General features: G+C 28.3%; 1 protein-coding gene and 1 long non-coding RNA gene across 7 annotated transcripts; one reads left to right on the forward strand and one right to left on the reverse strand.

Moving 5' to 3' along the window:
* The first annotated feature begins 2963 nt into the window (after positions 1-2963).
* LOC131598437 (F-box protein PP2-B13-like) lies at positions 2964-10339 on the forward strand. The gene is made up of 2 exons (XM_058871038.1): positions 2964-3106; positions 9874-10339. The coding sequence occupies exons 1-2, from the start codon at positions 2964-2966 to the stop codon at positions 10337-10339; spliced, it is 609 nt and encodes a 202-aa protein (XP_058727021.1).
* Positions 10340-11139: 800 nt separating this feature from the next.
* On the reverse strand, positions 11140-13195 carry LOC131600447 (uncharacterized). Of its 6 annotated transcripts, none has more exons than XR_009283143.1 (5): positions 12922-13195; positions 12540-12665; positions 12368-12428; positions 11528-11642; positions 11140-11357 (listed from the first exon to the last, which is right to left on the reverse strand). It is a non-coding gene; the product is annotated as an uncharacterized LOC131600447 (long non-coding RNA). The 6 variants fall into 6 exon arrangements; XR_009283147.1 differs by having other exon boundaries at positions 12518-12665; XR_009283146.1 differs by having other exon boundaries at positions 12609-12745.
* Between the last annotated feature and the right edge of the window lie 326 nt (positions 13196-13521).

Here is a 13521-nt window from a genome sequence, read left to right on the forward strand (position 1 = left end):
TAACAACATTCATAAAAAAATTAAAGATGTTATTGTTGAGTTAAGAAATTAACAAACGTTTGTATTAAAATGCATGTATATCTAATAGTGATGTATTTAATAAAATTGATAAGCATATATGTATATATAATAATACTAAATATATAAATGTACATTATGCAGGTATGAGGCGGGGTGAGACCTAAGGTACCCGTGCCTGCACCCATACTCGTTTATTTTAGTGGGTAATTATCTGTACCCATTTTACGGGTTTTTACCCTACTCGTTAATGGTAATTTTTACGGGTGCTCATTTGGGATGAGTCCAATTGCCATCCCTAGATGTTAGGGTCGGATAGAAAACTTGATAATAATGTTTTGAATGTATAAATTAAAATTAGTGATAGCTAACACACATTTTTGTATTTTCACGTATATTAGTTTTTTAAAAAATATTGTATCTTAAATTAAAAATATTAGTAACATTAATAATTAAAAAAAACACACTTTTTTCTATATTTGAACTCGTATATTGTTTTAAGTATATAAACAATAATATAAATATGCCTTAAAAAACTAAATATATTTGGAGCATAAATATAGTTTTTCCATATATCAAAATATTTGGGTCAACCATTTAATTGTATAAATAAATAACAACATAATATTTAAAAATATTATTTTAATTATATAAATAAATATTAGTACCATAAATAAATACATTTTACTCGTGGTCAGATTCATACAATTCTGATATGGATACCCGTGCATTCGTATGGGTACTGGTGTAATACGCGCATATGTTTCTTATATGTTTCTTAAATGTAATATGAATGAAAAAACTAAAAGACAAAATTATTTAACTAAGAAAGTTTAATATTTTTAAAAGTAAAACATATTTTTATTTATATTTGAAGCATAAATATAATATTTTCAAATATACAAATATTTGGATCAAAAAATTATTTTCCCGTTTATAAATATTATTATTTGTATTTCCATTCATGTAATTTTTTAATTTATAAAGTATTTATTATTATAAAATTCAACAAAAGCATCATTAGTTATTTCCTTGTTTCACTTTTTGCCTAAGTTTATGTTATTAGAAACTAAATATTTTCTTACCGTGCACAACTGATTAACCCATGCCTTTCACATCGCCAAAATCATATGTCATCCAGAAACGCGAAACCCCTTTAGATAGTCACATTCACCGTCACCAGAAAACGTTGCATCATCCTCGGCACGGTTCATGTAAACGTTTATAACTATGAAAATTAATAACAAACTCTAACTCTCAACTTAAAAGTAAATATACCAATGGAAAGAATATAAAACTTTAATTAAAACACAAAAAAAAAAACCTAAATCACAACAAAACCCCGTCTACGGTAACCATTACGAAGAAGAATATAAAACACAAAAAAAAAAGAGGAAGAAAGAAAAAGAATACTAAGAGGTATTGAGATTTAACTACAAATCATACTACTTAAATAATAGCGTATGATTTTCTTTTCTATATTTTCAATATAAATGTGCTCAATTAAAAATAATTTTCAATATTTTATTATTAATTATTTACTATATTAATTGCGACATTGGAATTTTTTCTCTATTGTTATAGATTGCATGATAACTTTCTAAGATAATAGATGATTTATTATAAACCAATAATAAATGATTTAATTACAAATAAATATTAAATAGAAGACCGAAATTGAGATAATAAAACCTACAAAGAAATCTCTTCTTATAAATAATAAAAATTATTTCTTCAACATTCAACATATAAATAACTTATGAGTAACAAATAATAACTATAAAAATTAGTAACAAACTCTAACTCTCAACTTAAAAATAAATATACCAACGGAAAGAATATAAAACTTTAATTAAAACACAAAAAAATAAAACCTAAATCACAACAAAACCCCGTCTACGATAACCATTACGAAGAAGAATATAAAATACAAAGAAATAGAGGAAGAAAGAAGAAGAAGAATAAGAGGTAGTGAGATTTAACTACAAATCATACTACTTAAATAATAGTGTATGATTTTCTTTTCTATATTTTCAATATAAATCTGTTCAGTTAAAAATAATTTTCAATATGTTATTATTAATTATTTGCTATATTAATTGTGGCATTGAAATTTTTTCTCTATTGTTATAGATTGCATGATAACATATTAAGATAATAGATGATTTATTATAAACCAATAATAAATGATTTAATTACAAATAAATATTAAATAGAAGACGAAAATTGAGATAATAAAACCTACAAAGAAATCTCTTCTTCTTTATGTAAATTCTTATTTATATTGCTACACATGAGGAAGCAATTTCTTCACCATTCAACATATAAATAATAACAAATAATAAAAATTATTTCTTCAACATTCAACATATAAATAACTTATGAGTAAATAAAAATAAAGAAAAAAAGAGATAATATATCATAACAGAAAGAAGAAACGAACAAAACTATAAAAAAAATTAGTAGAGTTAAATGTTAATTTTTTTTTTTTTATAGTTGGCCACTATTGTTTTTTCTCTTTAATCTGAACTAGAAATGCAAAATGATTCTCAAATTTGAAGAAGATTGCGTTTTCTTTCAATTTTTGTTATTTCCTCGTTTTACCTCAATTTGACATGTTTTGTGTAGAAATGCAACTTATTAGAAATAGAACCTCAATTAAATATTTGTATTTATTTAATTTTAGTTGTTATTATTTATTATAATTTTTTAGGATTAAATAGTTATAAATAATGTAATAAATGGTAAAATAAAATAATTCAATAATGAAAAATACCTTAATTTTATTTGCAAATCCTTTATCCTTAATATGTTGATTCTCTTCTTAATCACAAAACCTTCAATCCAAATTCAAGTAAACATTTAAAACAACATCAAAGAAAGTTAATATATAGCTAGCCACCATATCTTGCTGCACCATAGTCTATAAAATAATTTCCAAAATTATGGCTAACAGGCTTGGCAAGGTAATTGGCCAGGTGGTTCGCAGTAGCCAAACGACTTTTGTACTTGGGAAACATATGCAGGACCATGTGTTGTTGGGGTACGAGCTTATTAGAGATTACAGTCGTAACAGCGGCCCTCCAAGGTGTATGATCCAGATGGATCTTCAGAAGGCGTATGACTCGGTAGAGTGGGGTGCTATGGAGAACATCTTACGAGAGATGAATTTTCCGCATAAGTTTATTCGCTGGATCATGCTAACCATCAATACTGACTACGCCAAAATTGATATTTCGTATCGCCTAATTTAATAGCACTTTTATAGAAAATGCTATTAAAAAGGAAAAAACACATTTATAATAACACTTTATAATCAGACGCTATTATAAAATACGATCAATGTGATTTTAATAGCATTTTATGGAAAAACACTATTATTATACTTCAGTAAGATAGCGCTTTTCTCAAAACGCTATTAATATTATCCAATAAGATAGCACTTTTTGAAAAATCGCTATTACTTTTATTTAATAAGATAGCACTTTTAGGAGGCGCTAATATTACACTAGCCTATATTAGCGTTTATACGAAAAGCGCTATCGATTTTATAAATATATAACTAATAAAATTAAAAAAACAAAACACGTTTCAATGTTAGCATTTGATGAAATCTCTATTGTTTATATAATATACTAGTCTGTCTACCCGTACGTGGCACGGGATAAAAAAATTTATGTAAAAATAATAATTTATAATTATTTCTTAAAATTATCATTATTAAATATAATAAAATTATTAAATATACTAAAGCAAAAGTAATTCTTTAGCAAGTTTGCTATTTTCTATTATATATTTTTTTATTGTTAAACTAATCTAATAATTATTACTTACATTTCTCTTTATTATACCAATTAAAACCGATTCACGTTCTCCATAAAAAAATGAATAGACACTTTCAATTTTTAATAAAAATTCAATTTTTCATTCTACTCTATGCATAGATAACTCAAAAGACATGTTAAGAGTTGAATTGATACATATTGTTGGAATATACAAAACAACCTCTTCATTCATATTATATAAAACAAACAAAAAAATACATGAAAAACTATATAAAAATTTAATTATTAGAAAAAAGGGGATTTTTATATTCTCGATTAGAATCTTTAATCCATTTTTATTATATAAAATTAAAAAAATACATGAAAAATTATTTAAAATTTATATTATTAATATAATTATTATTAATATAATTATTATTATTATTATTATTATTATTATTATTATTATTACTATTATTATTATTACAATTACTATTACTATTTCTATTACTATTGTTACTATTATTATTATTAAGTAAATATGGAAGTGCATAAAAAAATTAATTCATTTTTATTATATAAAATTAAAAAAGTATTTGGAAGTTACATTATCATTATTATTATTAAATAAGTATGAAAATTTATAAAATCGGTTTTAACTTTAATCACGTTATAAATACTATTAAAGGCATAAAATCTTAAGAAATCATATTTGTGACATCAAATAAATAAAGAAAATTAAAATTTTGTGAGATTAATTATACAAAATTTTAAAAGATTTTATAAATTCTAAACTAAATTTAAATATTTTGAACTTGAAGTATAGAAGAGAGAGAGAGGGAATTTCAATATTCTTTGTTAAATCTTTAATTCACCCTTATTATCTAAAATTAAAAAATATATATGAAAAAGTATTTGAAAGTTATATTATTAAAATCAGTATAGACAAATAATGTAATGTAAGCCTAATATTAGTTAATTAATATTGCATTCTCCAAAGCCTCCCATCCTTCATGTGTAGCCTACATCTTGGCAACATAAAAAACAATTGTCCTAAAAGGTTGTCTCAAAGATTCTTTCATAGAGTACTTTCAACACTTTTGTTTGCAGGAAGCACAAGTTTTGAAAGTATCCATTAGTATGAGTAAAAGGAATAGTGTCCAAAGAATCTAAAACGACGAAGAGAGGGCTTGTTTGGTTATTATGATGAGTAGAAATAAAACAGGAGGATAAAGAGAGGTTCTATATATAATAATTGGATTACAAAATCCTGCATTGACATTTTGAACACATTTTATTCAAAGATCATGTAAAACATGCCTTTTATGTTTTGTCATTGGATTTATATCTAACAAAACTTCAAATGTGCGCTTTCTAGCTTGAATGACTATCTCTAGATAGAGCCTCTCCAACTCAAACACTTTCTCCTTGCCATTTCTTGTAGTAACCAATAATCTATCTCACCGTAAAACATAATATTTGAATGAATCTACTTTTATGATCTGTGGTGCACAACAATGGAGTGAGCCAATATAGAGTAAAATAAATCCAATAAAATATGACACTTGGTTAAGTGTCTGGTTTAATAAAATCAATTTTATACAAAGTTTTAAATTTGTTTTTCTGTCAGCTATATGCAAAGATTCCTTAAATCCCACAATCTCAAAAACAATGCAGAATAACACCACGTTAACAATGAAGAATAACACAAGTAGAAAGAGAATATATGATAAAGTCCACCATTGAAAGTGTCAAACAAAACTAATCAAGATAAGATCAAATCATATACATTCATTTTATTTAATTACATAAGAAAAGATAGTCTTTGACAGTAAAGTGGTAAACTCACTGGTAGACATTCTTCCATCAATTCAAACTCTCAACTCCACCCTACTTTAATGCAAATAATCCATATATAGTTTCACACAAACAAGATTAACACAAATTCAAAAGATGAAAATTTATAATCATCAGAAGTAGAATATAATTCATTCTCTTTCAACATAAACATCCATGGTGAATGATTTCATTAGCACATGATTGGTTGGGGACTCATTCAAATCGAAGTTACAAACAACTCTAGGCCCTAATTTTGTTTCAACATCAAAGTTTCTAACAACTCTTGACATCGTTGTTTCACCTAATTCCCTCTGTTCTTCTCCTCTTTCACCACTATTTCATCAATGGGAGAAGAAATTGTTTTTATTTATATAAGAAAAATCAACAGAAATCGAAATAATTTTTTTGGAAAATTGAAGAAATGACATTGATGATTGGGAATTGGGAGAAGAGAAATTAAATTTAAAGGGTTTGTATTGAGAAACCAAATGAAGCACCTATTTTTTGAGATACCAAAAAAAAAAAAGTGAAACGGGAGAATTTTTGTTTGTTTTCAATGCTTAATTTAATTAATTATAATTAATAAATAATAAATTTAAAACAATAACAAAAAGAAAAGAGTAGGGAAAAGCTAATGGGAGATGTCTGGTCATAAACCAACTAAAAGGGTGTTATCCAAGAGAATAGGTATAAATTAAAAAATAAAATTGAATAATTTAATTAATAAATTAACAATAATATTTTGGGAAAGGATAATGGGAATTGTGTAGTCATAAAACAACGTCCAAGAATATAGGGAATAGGGAATCAATAATAATTTGAAAAAAAATTGAATTATTTAAATAATAAATAATTAATTAACAAATATAGAAATATTTTTTTAAGTAGAAACAATTAAAATAGTAAGGAGTCTAGAAATGTGCCACTTGTCAAAATTGCCAATAAATTCATTTTGCTTTATTATTATGTACTAGTAACAAACCCGTGCGTTCGCACGGGTTCTGGCACGGGACGCGCATTTATTTCAGATATATATTTTTTAATAGAAAAATATCTGGTTATTCGTGAAAAAATAATAATTGAATGTATAATTAATAAAAAAAAATTGATCAATAACTTCATGTCCCGTTAATAATCAATATTTTGATAAATAATTACAAGTTCCCGTATACAAATATTATTTTTTGTTTAGATATCATTATAAAAAATATCTGGATCCATAGTAAATTTTAGTATATAAAATTATTTAGATGAATAATAGATTTTTTCCGTAACAAACCTAGCAACTGTTGTAAACGCCAACCTATTTTGGCATATTTCAAATCTCCCGGAAAAAAAAAATATAACTATTTAAGAGATTGGATTAAAAATATTTTACTAAAATTAATAGATAATTTAATAATTACTTTTTAATTAGATCAAATATTTATTTACAATAAAAATAAATGCAATGTTATGAAAAAAAAAAACTATCAACACTATAATTAAAGAATAGGTAACAAATATAAAAGTTGTCTATTAGATGTGACATAAAAAATTGTTTGGCTCAAGACATAATTACAATGGGATAATGAAATTTTTAAAATTTTATTAACTATTAAATGCGCTAGTAAAAGAAATATATTGCAGTTAAGGTATAATAAATGTTCAAAACATTACAATACTAAAACACAACAACACAATCCTCTCACTTCTCCTCTTCTTGCATCTTGCTCATAAACTCTCACCTGCAATAATTTAATGCAGTTTAAAATACAAATCATAAAATAGATAAAAAAAATACATAATAATAATAATAATAAATAACTAATATCACATTAAACATTAAAAATGTATTTCAATACGAGAAATATGAAAACACAGAAACTTGAAAAAAAAACAAATATCATATAAAAAAATTATGAAACTTGAAAAAAAAGAAGTTAAACTTATATATCCAAAATCAACCAATCCCATGTAATTTTTTTGAGTTAAATTTAAAATTGTTATCAATTTTAAAATAGTACAATATATATATATATATATTTGTTATATTATATCAAATTTTATTTTTATATAATAGTAATAAATATGTGTCACATATTTAATTATACTTATAGATACAAATTTTTATTATTATCAATTTTTATTTTTATTTTTATTTAATAGATACAAATATATGTTATTTCTTTTTTAGATGGAAAAAGTAGATGAGATAAACTTCATGATTAACCTAAAGAACACATATATTTAATAAATTCCTGTAACACATGAACAATTTATATCATCTACTATGAAAAAACAATAAGACAACAAATATGTGTTCTCTCAATAATAAAATTTGAATAAGCAATTAATAAAATAAAATAAATAATAAGAACATTTAATAAAATAAATAGAAAAATATAAATGATTTAACTAAAAAAATTTAAATGCAAAATATATGAAGACATCAAAAGAGTTCCTAAGTTACATCACAAGAGGAATATACTTTTTAAATTAAAAAAAAAACAAACACATTTTACATGTAAATCACATCAAAAATATTAAGAACTATAAACATCACAACACAACCCTAAAAAATGAACATTTTTTTACTAAAGAGAACTTTAATAAAAAGTTGACATCTTGAACAACTTCAATGATTATTCATCCAACCCATAAAATAAATAAAATAAAAACTGAACTCTAAACATGAAAAATAAATATTCAAAATGCATGATTCAAAAACTGGAAAAAAACAAAGTACCTTCCATAGATTTGGGGCTTTCAACAATAACCACTTTAGTATGTGGAATCAACATCTCATAGTCATTTCCAGATTTTGTTTTTGCACAAAAGAATACAAAAAAAATTCAGATCTGATGTCAGAGTTGTTTCTCTTTGATTTCAAAAAGAAAAATAGTAAGAAGGGGAAAGGAAATAAATTAATTAAATAATAGTTAGAATTTTGAAATTGTTATGTTGAGTGTCAAACATTAAAGGAAGGAAGTGTTAAAAAACATGCCACGTGGAAGCTTAAGAAAACAGAAGGGTATTGAGGTATTTTCCAGAACATACAATTTTCTTATATGATAGATGTATGATAATTAATAAAATATTAAAATAATTAATTAAATTAAAGAAAACAAAAACACTTTGGCGGATACTTTTCATTTTGGTCATTCACCACCAAAAACCCCTAATCTTCCACTTCAATTTTGGTCATTCATCGCAAAAACTGACGGACTCTTCTTCATCTTTGCCATCACCCATCGATACACCACCGTCTGCCATCGATACACCACCGTCACCCATCAATAGGCGCACAGTTCCGGTAACCCCACCATTGATTCACCACCGTCACCCATCGATACACCATTGTATCGTCGATTCTCTCTCGTTAGCCTTTGATTTTTCCTCGTCAGTCATCGATTCTCCACCAGAAATAAAGAACGAACCCAGATTCATCACCAAAAAGAGGAAACTACCTGAGACTGTACCGAAGTTCAAGTCTTCGTCGGAATCTTTGAAGGTAGGTATACAAATTCTTTATTATTTTGAGTTTTTTTCACTTATTTCTTTTGTTTGAACCAGAAGATTAGAAACATAGGGATTTTGAACTGAGATTTCTTCGATATGTACGTGCGTGTTTCGTTTGCGTCAGTATCGGCAATTTCGATCCTCTGCTCCGATTTGCTTTTTCTTTTGCTTTCCACCTTTTGATTTTTATTTTGTATTTGTTGTGGAATTGATGGTTATGAGTGATACAATTTGTGTTATGTGAAAATTTAGAATGAAGGTGTAATGGTTGTGTTGTATACTTACAACTTTGTATTTGTTTTGATTGGCTGAAGTTAGTTCATTGAAAAGTTGATTATATGCTTTTAATATTTTGTAGGATACTGTCAGTTCTTTGAAAGCTCAAACTTGATCTGCAAAAGAGTATTGTTGACAATTTTGTCTCAAATTCATGCGTAAGCTAAATTTTTACTTGTTTTATTTTTTATTTGGAATGTGCACATCACTTGTTTGTTGAAATGCCTAATTGATTATAATCTTAAACATCCCGAGGGAAATATTGTTCTTCGTTAGTGTTGTCTTAGGTGGAATAAACTGAAACCGGTTCTCCGATTTCTGGATAGAGCTGGTTTTCCTAATTTTCGTAAGGCTGTTTGTACCAGAACCAGGTCCGGTTCACAATTGAACCAATCAAACTATTCCGTCCGATTGAGAATTTGAGGATCCACACTTTCTTTAAGAAAAGCTACTGCATATATAAATTATTTTGTAGATTTTCGGTGGTTGCTGAGTTGAGAACAATGAACTGGTTAGAAATACAAGGCAGAATCAGAACGAATATTCTAACTCCAAACAAGTTATATGGAGCATATTTAGTAATGAAAGTTTCTCATCGAGCTTATGGACTTGACTCTGATCCTTCAGAAATATCAATTAGGAAAGGAAAGAAGGTAAAGAGAGGGAAAGCATATCTGTGTACTAAAGATGAGAATAAGTCTAATTTGGAGACATTGTTTTATGGAAATAGAAGAAACAGAATGGTTCAAGGACAAGAAGATGGAGAGAATGTTGGAGTGCCATGTAAAAGAGAAGATGGGTGGATGGAAATTGAGATAAGTGAATTTTTGAGTGGTGAAGGTGATGAAGAAGAGATTGAAACGAGTGTTGCTGAAGTTGGTCATCAGTTGAAGGGAGGACTTATTCCTGAAGGCATTGAAGTGAGGCCTAAACATGCATAATATTGAATGTGTGTATAGTTTAGAAGGGGAAAATAATATTGTGTATGTTTGATAGTTTCGTATATATTAAAAAGAATATGATAACTAAAAGAATATTTCATTAAATTAGTCTTTTAACTTTTGTGTTATTTTATTATAGTAAATTTAAATTGAAAAATAATAATATTAGATAAAAACATGAACACATATTTAGTATTGAAAGAAAATCCACCAATTAATGTATTGTTTTTATGATTGTCACGTTAATGATGGAATTCAAAAGGTACATACCTGCTGTCCAGTGAGGCCGCCGGCATTACATATTGAGCCGAGTTAGGTGCGAAAAGGAAATCATGCATAGTTTCTTTATTTTTTATTTTTTATCTAACATTCACAGTTGAAATTTCCGCCCATCCATCTCTATTTGCCATTCTTATATTTGTTGATTGGTTTGGGGTTTCCTTTCATTGCTACAGGTTCTGCGAAATTGCGTTGATTGTCAAATTTAGGGAGTTGTTGATTTGGAAAGTGCCTACGAAATTCTTTGTACAAAAGTAAGTATTATCTGTGTGTCCCCTATATTCTTTATCAATTGCACGTGTCATGGTATTTTGGCAGTGTGGCATCTAGGGCTGGACAACGGGCCGGGTTGGGCGGGTTCGGGCCCAAAAGCAACACCCATCCCAACCCGCAGATTCATTAATATGGCTCATTTCCGCCCAATTTTAACATCGGTTTATGCGGTTTGGGTCCGAGCGGGTTGCGGGTTAAAATGGACGGGTTGATCGGTTTATTGAGCTGCTAATATTTAAAGTCCCAAATAAAATTTCTAACTTTTTCACAAAACTTGTTACAATTTTTACATTATAAAATTTTCAAATTCAATAATGAACCTAACATTAACTTGGACAAACAAAATCTATCCTGCTTCAACATTTCCTCTGCTATTCCCATCAACAACATTGGTAGGACTTGCATCTCTATCCCCACTAGGTCCACATTGCCCCATACTTGAATCATTTGACTTGAATCATTTTGTCTGTCATGTTCATGTAACAATGAAGTAGTAAGTACTTAAGCTATATATCAATTCATGCATAATAAACTCAAATTCACAATTTCCCAGCAATCTGAGTAGTGATTCAGATGCACATTCTCATGTACCCAACAGATAGAAACAAACATTAAATTATTTATTATAGATATTACCTTAAATCATTAAGAATTAACATCTGGGTGATTTCTTTGTATAACTCCTAATTGAAGGTGGGGGAACACATCTAAATCACCACTTAATATCTCCACAGCCTTTGGCTTGTCTTGCCTAAAGTTTGAAAGGACACAAGAAACAAAACAAATGTAAAGTTTATACCAAACACAAATAAATTCATTTAGAAAAAGCATAAGAACTTAAAAGTACAAAAAATTCCAAATACTGTTAGAAACAGTCATGGAAAACAAAATAAACTCTAAAGCATAGAAAAATGCCTTAAAATATGTTATTCATCAAACCATACCATCCTCCAAAAATAAAAAATGAACTTCTTAATGGTTCTCTTTTAAATCCTTTATTTCCTTCTCAATACTTATTTATATCGTGTATTGATTACCACATAGCACACAAAACCAAAAAGTTGTGCTCTAACTCAACTACTTACACTTTGTTCTGTTTGCACTATTTGCACTATCCCTCGAGGTGCATCAATTGTAACCTAAGCCATTATGGACAAGAAGTGTTCAACATAGTCCAATGGCTTCAAATCTCTTATAAACCAACTAAACCCCGTGTTTTAGTACCATGGTATGCCGAAGCACCATGTGAAAGCCCCATAAAGCAAATGCCTGACAAGTTAAGATCCACCAATTCAAGCACAGAGAAGTGATCAAGGAATGAGCACCATGTGATATCCCTATGATGCAAGCCCCACACCCCTTTACTCTCTTGCTGGTATGAAGTTGACTCAATTTAATTCTCTAACTTTTATCAATTCAACATCAACCAAAAACTGTAACAATCAAATAATAATATGGTAAAGCATATGATCATACCTGAATTCGAACATAATTAGTACACCGACGGTGAACGAACGCCATGGCAACAGCAATCAACCTTAACAATATTATGGAAAAAACCAAATATTTTTTTAGACAATATTACCGAAAAAACTAAATATTACTCATAAACTTCATTTGTCTAACATTTTTAATTAAGCTCTCTCACTTTGTTATTCTTGAGAATGCTTAAAACAATTTGAATAGGGTTTCTTGCAACAATTCAGAAGTTTCTTACACTTACACCGCCCATGCTCTATATGACTCTTTCCATACCACTTTCACCTTGACCCCTCTGTCCATATCAAAACAACATATCAGCAAATAAAAACCACAAATCTCAAAGAATCACAGATAGGTTTGTCGCAACAATCCCTGCAAAATCTAACAAAAACAAAACTCAGTTCAAAATCCTAAATAGCAAAATCTAATAAAACAAAACTCAGTTCAAAATCCTAAATAGCAAAATCTAACAAAACGAAACACTAAAACTGTTCAAAACTAATAACCTTGCAAAGAAAGTAGAAAAATGGTAGAACAAGGATCACAACCTTAAATAGTGTTCGTCAAGGTCGGTGAGAAAAGGAGATGATGTTCTTCGTGTTCGAGTAGTGGTGGTGAAGGTGAGTAAGCGTCAGCGATGGTGGACAAGAGTTTCGTCGTTGTGGAGTAGTTATGGCGGTGATGGTGACCGGTGGTGATTGATGAGAGGAGAATAGAAACGGCAAAGAGGAAACTCCATCTGCTAGGGTTTCATTTCATTAGTGAGAGAGAGAGAGAGAGAGAGAAAGTTTGGCATATGGAAAGAGGGAAATGAGAGCATTGCGCTGAGTATTACCCCTAATAGTGAAGACGACGACGTTTTGGCGTATAGGCTTCGGGCGGGTCAGGGTACCCGCGGTCTAGGAAATGCTACCCGGCTCGCCCATCTAAAACCAACTTAACCCGCAGCTCTCACCCGTTAGACCCGTTGGACCATTTGAACCCGCCCATTTACATTATTTATTTCGGTTTTTTCTGGGTCGGACCAGGTGTTCGATACCTGTCCACCCCTAGTGGCATCATCTTGCATCGTGATACAAGTTTAATCAGTTTTTATACATGTTGTTTTCTTTTTTTGGTTTGATTGTAGTGAATGTTTGATTACTCTA

The sequence above is a fragment of the Vicia villosa genome, linkage group LG4 (genome assembly GCF_029867415.1).
Source record: "Vicia villosa cultivar HV-30 ecotype Madison, WI linkage group LG4, Vvil1.0, whole genome shotgun sequence".
NCBI lineage: Eukaryota > Viridiplantae > Streptophyta > Magnoliopsida > Fabales > Fabaceae > Vicia > Vicia villosa.